Source organism: Syngnathus scovelli, chromosome 9 (assembly GCF_024217435.2).
Source record: "Syngnathus scovelli strain Florida chromosome 9, RoL_Ssco_1.2, whole genome shotgun sequence".
NCBI lineage: Eukaryota > Metazoa > Chordata > Actinopteri > Syngnathiformes > Syngnathidae > Syngnathus > Syngnathus scovelli.
Window position 1 is genome coordinate 1,822,747 of NC_090855.1, and position 12,611 is coordinate 1,835,357.

Here is a 12,611-nt window from a genome sequence, read left to right on the forward strand (position 1 = left end):
GTTCATAGTTTCCCAGGGGAGCATGTTTATTAGGATACGTCATGCAAAAGTGTATTTATCACAATTTTATAGACAAATGATACTATTTATAGTCACTGAGGAGAATTAGGGGGGCGTGAAATATTTTTTTCTACCTAGGGGGGCATAACAGAAAATAATTGAGGAGCACCGGATACACACAAACACACACCTTATTTTTTTTTTCTGCCTCACTCGCCCGCTAAGCAATCTTGTTATTTATTGCAGCTAATTTATCGACTCACATTAGCGGCTTTAGCACGCGTGATGCAAACGCACCACATGCAATATTGCATATTATCCCTTTTAGTGTGCACGTGTAATCCCTTTACGACGTGTAATTAATGTCGTTGTTGCTCCCGCAGCTGCAGATTGAGGACATCAAAATATATTTTTACTTCGCATTAAAAATGGTAATGATGTTTTTTTTTTTTTTTTTTTGTCCACACAGGCACACGAGGTGCTTTTATAGCGCAAACAAGCCTCGGAAACTAGCACACATTGTAAAAGCCTAATAGCGGAGACGACATTATGATGTTTTTTTTATGTAAATGAAAGCTTTTAAAGGTGTTAAAACCTGCATTTGTGTTTCTTCAGTAGATATTTTGCTAATATTTTTACACAGTCTTTTTGAAAAAAAGGGCCTTACCATATTTGGAAGATTTATTCATTACATCCGCTAGTGTTAGCAGACGCTACGCTAAAATTAGCTAGCTAGCTGAATGTTCCCAAATTTGACTAAATGGAAGGACAAATGACAAAACTTGAAAACAGTTTGACTTAGCAGCATGACATTTGGTGGACTCATAAATCGATGCCATGCCATAAAAAAAAATATATAGCTGTTCGTTCACTTTCATCTTTGCCTTGAGTCCATCCCTCCATGTCGTTTGCTGTGGAAACATCACATAGCATCCCATCATGTATCTGGCAGCGCTAGATTGACAGCTCTTTAAAAACACCGTTATTAGAGACAGAGTGGAAAGAAATAGCTTCAAACACCCACTCCACGTGCACGTCATCACGTGTGTGCGTCTGGCGTGCCTTCAACTCTGACGAGCCCCACAGCCATCACATATTTTTTTACCCGGCAACATTTTTTTGATTCGTTTGTCAGGCTCAATTATAATTAAAGTTAGCGGCCGTTAAAAGTGTGTGCGCGTTAGATAATCACACACTTTGCCTGTCAGTCACCTGTGATTGGGGAAACGGCGTACAATTTCGAGTGTCATTTGACGGCTGGTCTCCATCTGCTGCGAAAACACACACACACACACACACGTGTGTGTGTCACTCAGGTTGATGGTTGTCAGATCGCCGAGTGACATTTTGCAAACAGATGCATACTGATGCAAGCCATCTGTCGTGAGTATGGATGAGGTTGGTCATGTGACCTGGTCACGTGACGTCACTTTGTGGTCTCCTTTGACCTCTTAAATGATTCAAATACTGTTCGTGTTTGATTTGGGTGTGATTCTTTTTACTAGAGCTTAAATGGAAAGAAGTTGATTTAAAAAAGAAAGAGCAAACAAAGTGATTCTATTCATCCTTCACATCATTTTGCCATCTCGCTCTGAAAGCGTCGCTTAGCTTTCATCAGGCCGCCGCCGCCAACATGTGGAGATAATTCTGACGTCTCCTAGGGGGGGCTTCCTCTTCTCGACGCAGCTTTAAGCTGTCACTCTTTTCAAAGCAAAGAAAACACATTCATGTCTGCAAAAGTGGCCTTTTATTTTTTCTCTCTCTTCAATTCTAAATATCTAAGCTGACGGATAAGCGCTGCAGGGTTGCTTACAAGTGATGTCATCACAAAGCAATTAGTCAAAACACAAGAGCGACCATCTTTGCCTCCTTGGGGATCAATACATGATCTATGGTGAGCACAATGGAGCCAGCCAATCAGCATCTAGATTGATCACAAGTGTCAGGGCGGGTATTGATGACACTTTGTTGTGTTCTCGCTTAATGACCTGGCAAGTTTATTTACCAAGACTAAAAAAAAAAAAAACCCAGGATGAATAAATAATACAGACAGGCCACTTTATTAAGTACCATGTCAATCAAAGGTTTCGAGTCTATCAGTGGCAGTGACCTACATTCACAGCCTAAATTCTAATATCATTCCATAAAATTGTTTTAATCAATTCCCAACAGTGTATTCACTTGTGTACACAAATGTTAAGATTTTTTTCCCCCCCAATCAGACAACAGCATCAATATGCTGCCCTGTCAATCAAATCTGACAAGTATTTTAAACTAGATTAGCAATTTAAAATATTTTTTTAACCAATCAGCTTTCAAATTAGCCTTGATGACATCATCGTGTGTCCATCCTCTGATTGGTTGGTCAGAGTAAAAACAAAGAAAGACAACTTTGATTAGCAAAACGAGCCATCTATAAAGTGCATTTATTAAACCACATATTTTGTTATTAGGATGTAAAAAAAATATATTTGACACACTATTTGCCCACCACGAACCAACACTGCTGGTACCAAATCTGACTTTCTCTCTCCCGAATTTCGCTTTTCCTGGCTGTCAATCAAATCTCCATCCTGCTCTCCAATTGGCTCATTTCCGCGTGGTGTGGGCGTTTCCTACAGAGCCACATGGAGTCCGTTGGGTTCCCTCTGCCGGTCTCCCTTCTCCCCCCATTCCACTCTCCATCCAGAGATGTTCAAACTCGCCTTTCCTTAGCGAGATACGTCTCACTTTTGTAGATTTGTGTTTCTGAAAAACGCATTTTATCAACTCAGAGAACCATCATGTTAAACTGTTTTTTTTCCCATGACGCAGAGGATGGATTTTAAAATTTTAAATGTAGACTTGGGACTTAAATGAAGCAAGTTTGACTAAGAAGGAGGCTTAAAATTGAGAGTATAGAAGTTAATTTGTTGTTTTATTTCTTTTTTAATGGAAATATGGTCCAAAAAGAAGTATCCCCGCGCGTTCTCCTCCTCTTCCTCTTGGTCCACCTGCTTCCCGTCTCCGCTCGTCGCTCTCACAACTCAGGAAGAATCGCGGAGAACTCCCCGGCCGGGACGCCCGTGGACGGGGTGGCTGTGCCGGTACTAGTCGGTGTCTGCCCCGGTAGTGGGGCCACGCTGAAAGGGAGCTACGCGTCCGACTTCCGTCTCGTTCACCTCCACGGACACCGGCGACACATGGTTTTGGTGTCATCCAAACGCTTGGACCGAGAGTTCATCGCCATGTACGAGCTGACTGTAGAGCGGTGCGCTTGGGGTCCGGTGCTGATCCAGGTGGAGGTGACGGACGTCAACGATAACGCGCCCCACTTCACGACCGGTAATAGAACCCTGGAGGTGGACGAGTTCACCCCGATCGGCACCGAGTTGATCCGGCTCCACGCCAAAGACGGAGACGCGGATGTAAATGGGCGCGTCACTTTTTACGCACAACCCGAGTCCAACTTGCTCCGCGTGGACCCCGAAATTGGACAGGTGACGCTGGTGGGATCCCTCCGCGGACTGAGTCGAGTCACAACCCGGTTTTACGTCAAGGATGGCGGAAAACAGCCGCTGGTCGCAGGGCCGGTCGTCTTGGAGGTCCTGGTGCGTCGTTCGGAGAGGACCAAACCGGCCAAGCGGAGGTCGCGCGCCCTGGCCGAGGAGATGACGTACGCCGTGACGGTCCCGGATCAAGCCGGCGTTGGAGACGTGGTGTTCACGGTGCCCGACCGGAGATTCGAGCAGCGATGGTTCGAGGTGATCTCCGACGCCGACTCCCCGGTGCAGATCGAGAGGGACTCCGGAAGAGTGTTCCTGGCGCGCAGCCTGCGGGAGCCTGCGGAGGTGATGGTCAAGATCCACAAACACAGAGGTATGAGCAACATGAATTTTGGACTGAACGATTGACAATGTCCCATCATATTAACATTTAGCTAATAGTTTTTCCCCATCTGAACTTATTTTGCATTTAAGTCATGCGCGTGCGTGTGCGTGCGCGCGCGCGGGGATGTGTTCGTAATGTTCACTGGACTAACACTATCACTGCTATTGATTCAACAAATAAAATATATATTTTTTTGCTATGATACAAGTCAGTGACAGACTTTTTATCTTTTATGGAGTTAAATCAGTCGGCTACTTCTAGTATATATTTTTTCTTTTGTGGTTTGTTGACACGTGTGTGTGCAAGCGTGTGTTTGTTTGTGTGTGTGGGTGCACTTAAACATCACACACGTGTTGCTGCATTGCCATTGACAGTCACTTTCATCAAGTGTGTGTGCTTTTATTTGTTCGAGGCACTTTATTTGTCTTTTTGCCTGTTTGCTTTGCCTTCGACCAATCAGCTGCGACCTTTGACTCGTGTAAACGAAGAAGCTAAGAGTAGTTTTGCACTGATTGGTGATTTAGCTTGAAGCGGAGGGTGTGTTTATGCTAACAAATTAAGTGTAACTCTTAATAAATCACCGGCATACCATAGCAATCAGCGAGGCAGAAAAAAAAGTATCTATTGAACTAAATTTAGTTCTTTGAGTTGAAAAAGTACACATACTTTGCTTCATTTAAATCTTCTTTGAAGGACTCCTAATAAAGTGATCATAAAATGGAGACTTCAAACATGTCTTTTTAAGCATAAGTTTTGGTGGGTCAGATGTGACTACCAAATTTCATATCTTTTTTTGCGCTGATACTTTTTCGACCAATACCAAATGTAAATTTCAAGAGGGCCATAAAAATGTCAATTTCTTCCCCCCTCAACTTGATTGATGTCATTTTCATAAGGTTGATGTGGTCTTCATCCAAACTGCAAAGTTGAGACTGAGCCCTTTTCAAAACAAAGTAGCCGAGTGTCGAGGATGACAACGTCCTGTTTGACAAGATGAAACGACATCCAGATGTTGGTCCCGCCGCCCGCCCGCCATAACCTCCCATCCCACCAGCAAAGTAAATGTTTAAGCGCGACTCTAAACTGGCCCCATCTGGGCGGCGGCTCAGCATCCAGGTCACGTTTGTTCAATCAGCGCAAGCTAGCCGCGTGGCTCTTGTTTATTTGCGCTAATTAGCCGTGTTTGCTCACCTGGACCCCCCCTAACCCCCCCCAGGCCCCGCTTCTGCCGCCCAGACCCTCGGGCCCTTCCGACAGGAAGCTTTGTTTTTGTTACGGCGGACGGACCAGGCCAGGCCAGGCCGTCTTTTGTGTGATTTGTGGGACACGCTGCTGAACGTGGTGTAAACTCCAGCTCTGATTGAGGCGCTCTGCTTTTTGTCACCGGTCAAACCCGGGGGGCGGATGTGTCGCCACGTCAGGGTCTGATTGGTCGCCACCGTGTCTGGAATCAACAAGAGACAAGCTAAGCTAACCGAAAGGGGAAACAGAAGGTCATTTGAAAAAATGCTAAGCCCACATAAATCAAACAAACAAGTCAACTTGGACAGATATTACGTAATAGTTAGACGGAGAGGCTGTGTTGCAGTGTGAATTTTTTTTTGTGGCAAAATCGGGCAACCATTTTTCCGCTGCTACTCAATGCCAACAAGCCTCTGGCGACATATTTTGCGACTGAAAGAGAATCATGATTTTTTTTTTTCTCATCTACTGTTGAGTTTAAAAAAAAAAAAAAAAAAAGCTATGAGTTGATCACAGAGACAAACAGTCATTTCTAATCCCTTAAAGTTGTCTTTGCGGCGCGAGAGAAACGATTATCTCAGCCAAATAAAGATCAGTAGCGCAGCGAGACAAAAGGATTGTAATGAGCCCGAATCGCGGCCAGGAAAATTCAAACTGCGCACACAAAGCGGATAACTTTGATTATTATTTCACACAACAATATTCTGAACGCAGTAGCGAGAAACTTTTTTTGATCTTTTTTTTTTAATTTATGGATGGATGGATGGAAAAACTTATTTAAAGCAAGGCTTTGATTGCATCAATCCAAAAGTGTTTACGTGGCTGTCGGAATGGCCGACTCTTCCCTCATTAAGCCGTTAAGTAATATTTATAGCTCATTGCGGCTACACAAACGTCCGCTTGTGTCGCCGCTTTTTGTATGTGTGTGTGCGTGAGCCCCGAGGTGACGCACGAGGTTTGTCGCACAGGTTTATTCTATTGTCTTTATTTGTGGATTTTGCCAAAGGCGCGAAGCAACCTGCCACTGCTGTGAGTCCATGTGTGTGTAGATGTGTGCGTTTGTAAGCGCAAACACTATCGGATTGTGTGTCCCGGAGGCAGCTGAGCTTCACAGAGAGTGCATTTGTGTGTCTGTCATTGTCACAAGCATTGATCACACCACTCTCGATATGCATGTTTTCTCGCTGGTGTGTGTGTGTGTGTTAATGTTTGTGCGTGTGCAAAAATGCCGCGGGATAAATTATGGCGGCCACATGCTGACGCTCCCTGAAATGACCTTTTAAAGGAGAACAAAGCACACACACAGAAAAAAAAAAAGTGTTTTGTTTAGCGTGAATGCTTGCTAATGCTATGCTAGCTTCCAGATGAGCACCTGCGGCTCACGCAATTGATATAAATTACTTCAACTCAAGTGCTCCTGTTGTCTGTAATGCATTTGATGGCCTCTAGGGGGCGTTATCCAGGCTGAGAGTAGTTGCGCGTGTGTTCTCACTGTTCGGTTTTGTTTCGCTTTGGCCTTCGTGGAACGTCCTAATGGCTTATTGACAGCCAATCAGCCGCAGCCTGGGGCGAGGCCAACTAGGACAAGGTCGTCCAATTAGCATCGGTACCCGTCCCATGGAGGCGAGAGTCCAAATGGTAACCATGGAAACGCCAATCACATTTCCTGAATCCTTTAGCTGTCAGCAGACCTTCAACAGCTAAAAAAAAAATAAATAGAAATAACCCTGCTGTTATTATTGATATTTTTGTGTGGGAAATATTTTTGAATTGAACTGATGCAAAAGAAAAATCCCTAAAAATGTATGTTACAAAGACATTTTTTATTTTATTTTATGATAATAAAAACTATAAAATAACATTTCAAATGGGAAAGTTTGAAGGAACCTATTTTGGACAAAAGTAGTGTCTTGTTGTTGAGGAACCATTATAGTGGGTGCTTCATTTGGACAAAAGTAGTGCTTTGTCGCCCCCTGTCTTAGTGCCCAGAACGGCCCGCCGCTGATTTATTATCATTATTCTTGTTGAAAGTTTGAAATCCAGACTTGAACAAAGTCATTTTGAAAGACAGCGTGGCGAATGCTTTTAGGAAGCTTGGCGTCTCCTCAGCCTGTCCGTCAATCTCCAGCGTGACACCTCTCCCTGCGGGCTCCGCCTCTCGGGGAGTTCCTCTGCAGGCTAAGCGGACGACCTGGGGACAAATTTTTTTTTTCCTCTTTTTGCCTTGCAGCTTATCTGTGTCTCCCCAGGGGGGAGGGGGCGGGGGAGTCGGTCCCCCAAGGCAACCAAGCAATCAGGAAGTCAAGAACTACTTTTAATATATGCACTCAGCTAAAAAATGTCCGTTCCGTTCGAAACGAAAGACTCCGCACTGTCATGGCGTCCTCTGCGGTGTTGCATTCTGGGATGGGGGTGTCATTGCCAGGTTACGAGGTGACTTCAGGTCTGTTTGTAGTCAATTAAAAGCACAAAGTAGAAAGTACAAGTGGGACTGTTGTAATAATTACTTCAATCATGGCTGACTCCCATCTCACACACACACACACACACACACACACAGACACACACACACACGTACACACACACAGCCAGCTGCCAGCGGTCCCTGGAAACCTGACCCACATGCTTCCTTCACCACATGGACCCATTCTAACACACAGACACACACACACACTCACAAATTAATTACACAAACACTCGCTTTCATGCCAGCTCATTTTATTTGCCTTCCATTGACTGTCCATCACATTTTGTCCCTGCGGTGACTCACTTCGCACGTTTTCATTTTAAAAATAGAAATAATGACTCATTTTAATGACAGCAATTTTCTTGCTAATAGAAATAAGCCATTGCAAAATACTCCACCCCCCTACTGTCACTCACGCACAGTAAACACAAACAAAATACATGGCGAGGGAGATTCATTATGACAATGAACACACACACACACATGCAAATTTCAGTAAAAATAAAAGTCTAAACTTGTTTCAAGTGTCGCATAGATAGCGAGGACAAAACACGCACACACGTGCACGCACACACAAATGAGCCCCAGGGTGCGAGCGGTGCTCGTCTTGTCAGAGCTGATTTGAAGCCGCAGTTTCGCAAACACAAACCTGCTTCATATTGGATTACCAGCCCCACGATGAAGAGGTGTGCAAAAATAAATCTGTGTCGTTGTGTGTACCGAGGGGGTTCCGTGCCAAGAGGTCCAGCCTCAGCAGTCGTTAACACCTACTTGAGCCTCGTGTGTGTTTGTGTGTGTCACCGATGATGCACGTCACGAGCATTGTTGTCATGCATGAATCTCGAAATTGTGATTTTAATTTAATCCCATGTTAATCTGGGAATATTTACGTTATGGATTTCTTTAAAAATCCGATTTATTTCTTTTAATAGTCGACGAAACAAACCTTGGTTACTGCCGTCACTTTGCTCAATGAGACGTGAAGTGGCGCCTTTGTGTGTTTTTTCGGGGGGTGTCCCCTTCCAGCTGTGTTGATGACAGACGCCACGTCGGCGGCTCCTCATCTGACACCCAATCACCAAAAAGTGTCACTCGTCAAATATTAGATTTTGCACACCTGCAAAATGCACCGCATGACAAATGTTGCCGTGGCGACGCAACTCTAATTGAAAATAATGTTATTGCTAAATTGCTTCTGCTCTTTTATCTGTCAGAGGAGGCTTAATTCAAGACTAGCTTCAAAAACCAAATGCCGTCTTGTGATTGGCTGATTACCAGTCAGAGGTCGACCGGGCTTCTTTCACCAAAAAGTCAACCAAGTGACGATAAGCGATATGGAAAACGGGATAGATGGACGGATGGCGCGCAGATGTCCGAGGAGGCCCCGCGTCTGGAATTCGCCGCCAAAGGGTGTGGGGAGGTTAAGGGTTGATGACAGACGGTGGCGGGTGATGGACGGCGGCGGCGCGGCGAGATGACAGCGGCGGCGTGGGCACGCTGGGGCAGGTTAGCGAGGAGACGGGAGAGCGGTTGAACCTAAGAGAAGCTCAGGTTTTTTTTTCTTCACTCTTTTTGCTTCTGAAAGGCAAAGTTTGCAGCGTTGACTTTTTTTTTTTCTCAAACGCACCCCGAGAACATACAAGATCTGCTGAGTTGGCATTTTTAAAAATTCCGTCTAATTAGCAAATATTGTTAATGAGTCCAACAGCTGGAGGCAGCGCTCGTGTTGTCCTCAGACGTCCCTCGGAGCCTTTGACCTTTTCGCGGTCGCCAGCGTCCCGCTTCAAATCGGTTGTGATGTGTCGGCTCGCTTGCCCAGTGTGAACATCCTCTTCCTTCATCTTGAACTTTCTTTTCATCCTCACGTCTCGCTTCGTCCTCGGGTCAAACAGCAGTGGCGCGCATTTACGAGCACGCACACCTGACTCAGCACGATGATATTTATTTTTTTATTTTTTTTTTCGTCGGGGCTCAAAACAAGCTTGATGGAGTAAAGCTGAACATACAGCCTGCAGACTCTTCAGCAGCACTTCCTCCACTTCCTCCCCTTCATCTCCTCATCTTCATCTTGCTTTAAAGGAGATTGGAAAAAAAAAAAGCTAAATTTTGAAAATAAGCTGACTAGAAAAAAAATGGTGTCGGGTCATGCACCACAAACAGCTCACGTCGACAATTTAGCTTAGCGTGAGCTAGCATTGCAGCTCTGCTTACCTTTTGGTAACTTGATGTGGGGGCGGGATTATGCAAATTAGCTTAATTGGAGCATCACAGGTTCTTTTTGCTGACTTCTTGCCTATGTTCTTTATTTTGCGAGATTCAAACCCAGAACCGCTGACTGCAAGCCAGGGGTGCTAGCTCCACTTTCACCTCCGCCTCCATCTGCACATTGTCACTTGTCGTCTTCATCCGTTTCCCCTGCAAAGCGTCTGCTTCACATTACACCCCTGTTGCTACACACAAACACGCACTCACAACCTCAGGGTCAAAGTTCACCATTGAAAGGTTGCTTTGATCAAAAACACGTTCCTCTTCTTCCGCATTCTGACTTCCTCGAGCGCTGTCCTCCGATGTTCAGGCTCGGTTGAGACTTCGGTGCGTGCGTGTGTGTTTTTTGTGTTCGCGTGTGCGATTGTGAGTGTGTGTGTGCCAGCTGGCGTTGTGTTCAGAGCCGGTGGAATGTGTACCGCAGGCTCTGGAGTCTGCGACTGGGACAGATAAGGCAACCGGACACACACACATCGAGAAGATGTTGCCAAAGATGCTTTCAAGTGAACATACACAGGCGGGAAAAAAGAGTTTGCTCAAGTAGTTCAAGTAAATAAAATGATGAATCTATGTGAATGAATTTTTAGCCTGACTTTTAAATGGCGACAAACTAGCATTTATGGAATTTTACGTTAAAATGAAAAGTCACATTTCTTTGAAGTACGACCAAAAAAAAAAAGATCGAAAATGTCCATAGGCGAGCTCACATTTTAATTGAATGAGGTTTTTATTGGGGTCATCATGATGTTGAATGTGTGCGCGCGCTGGCGACAGACTCAGCTAACACCCAATTTGTCTCCATAAAGCTCCAAAGATGAGAAGAAGTCGAGCAGACTGTGAGGAAAGAACAAGATGCAGATTTGGCGGCTAATCAGGAGAGCGCGTAGCGTCATGGCGACACGATGCAGCTAACGACTTCCTGCTTGGCTAATTGGGAAATAAAAGTGCGGCGAGGAGCCCAGCCACTCCTCCTATCGTTTCATTTTCACATCTTCTCCGCTAATTTGCCCTGGTTCCTTTCCCTCCGCTTCCTCCTCGATTGCGGGCTAACAGGATTAGCGCTGCGTTTTAGCGAAGCGGCGGACTTAATTAGCAGTGATAGCAACAGCCTACCTCATTAAAGTCCAGGGCACAAGTCTTGCCACCATTTGTATTTTTTTTTTCCACACTCTGACTCACTAATAGTATTAGCTCATATGCTAGCACGTCAAAGATAAAGTAAACCGCGAATCTAGAAAATCTTCAATCGTAGTTTCTCAAGTTAATCTTTTGCTTCCAGTATTAGCTTCAATGTGAGAGTTAAGCTAACTTTAAGTTCCTTCGTAGCTTCATTTATTCGAGCTTCTCTAACGTTAGCAAGATAAATGTTAGCTTCCGATATTAAGTCCAACAATGGCTTCAAACGATTTCCTGCTTCTAGTTTGTTTAATAATTAATGCTGTATTTTGGGATTACTGGCCGGAAACTCATAACAACTGCTGTTCACTTGAACAACAATAATCCTGCTCACCGGAGCACAGGCGGCATTTTGTTTATTTGTATTACATGCGCACACGCACACACACACAAAAACACAAAAAGAAAAACACACAGCAGTGTCCTCCATCTGCTTTGGGATGGTGTCAGGTCTCCTAAAAACCTAAAACCGACACCACCGGAATCCGCTCTGTGGCCTGGGGTACCACAGGGCTCTGGCCAGGCCCCCCTACCCTTCTGCTGCAATGCAGGATTAGCGCACACGGGCATCTGGTCGGATTTAACGGCCCGCAGAGAGGTGAAGGGGCTTTAGCTGGCTAGCGCTAAGCTAACAAACCAGCCAATAAACAAACGGGATGATTTGTTCCGTAGCCCCAAAAAGACACCAAAAACTGTTGACTTTGTTTTTAGGTGCCGTTTGGGTTCAAATATGACAACAAGTTGATTAGCGAAAAAATTTTAACCCCTTAAAAAACTCATAAATGTTAGCTCATTGCCATTTTAAAGTCGACCTTCGCTAGCTTTATTTGAAATGTGTACACAAGTTGTTTCCAATGCTGCCTTGTTGGGGTCCCCCGTCGCACGGGCCAATTATGCCCCCCGACGCGGGCTAAAGAGCCGCACAAAAGGCTCCATTGAGCGGCCATGACAGGCTGAAGGGGCGCCGCTTCGCCTGATCTGAGCGGCCACTCGCGGGCCTTTTGTGTTTTTGATTGACAGCAGTTTTGGGAGGGTTCATGCGGGAGGGCACCGACTCGCCTGTTTGTGTGTGTGCGCACGCTCATGCATCCAAGTGTGTTCGTATACACCAGACCCCCCCCCCCCCTCCCCCATCGCAATTAAACCCCTCATTTGAATGTAAAACGATGCCGACTGATGATGTGTGCTGCACAATTTTTTTTTTTTCTCATGAGTGTTTAGACTGATTGAAATGACAGTTTATAAAATAAAAATTTAGTTTAAAATGCATCTTTATTTGCAAATAATTTAGTTTTTCTTCCCCATGGCTTTCCTGAAATAATGCCATTTTTTAATCATTATCGAATAGAAAATGACATCTTAATTCCTCAAAAAATTAAATATATAAAAACTAATAATTAAAAATAATATATTTATCAACCCTTCAACATTTCTTCAGCTTTCGACGAGGACGCTCAAGCTAATTGGCATTCTCGCTTGTTGTCTTTTGTGTTTCCCACCGTTTATGTTTTCACACAACAGGGCCGCCCTTTAACCTCAGCTGCCAATCACATCTAGGGGGGGGCGGGACCTTGGGGGTGGGAAACGACAT

General features: G+C 44.8%; 1 protein-coding gene across 2 annotated transcripts in view; it reads left to right on the plus strand.

The window, feature by feature from the left end:
- The first annotated feature begins 2,643 nt into the window (after positions 1-2,643).
- The window catches only part of si:dkey-22o22.2 (neural-cadherin), a 40,717-nt gene continuing 30,749 nt past the window's right edge, over positions 2,644-12,611 (plus strand). For both annotated transcript variants that reach the window (XM_049730636.2, XM_049730637.2), the window contains exon 1: positions 2,644-3,858. In XM_049730636.2, coding sequence (XP_049586593.1) covers positions 2,940-3,858 — 919 coding nt within the window. In that variant the 5' untranslated portion in view covers positions 2,644-2,939. The remainder of the gene's footprint in view (positions 3,859-12,611) is intronic.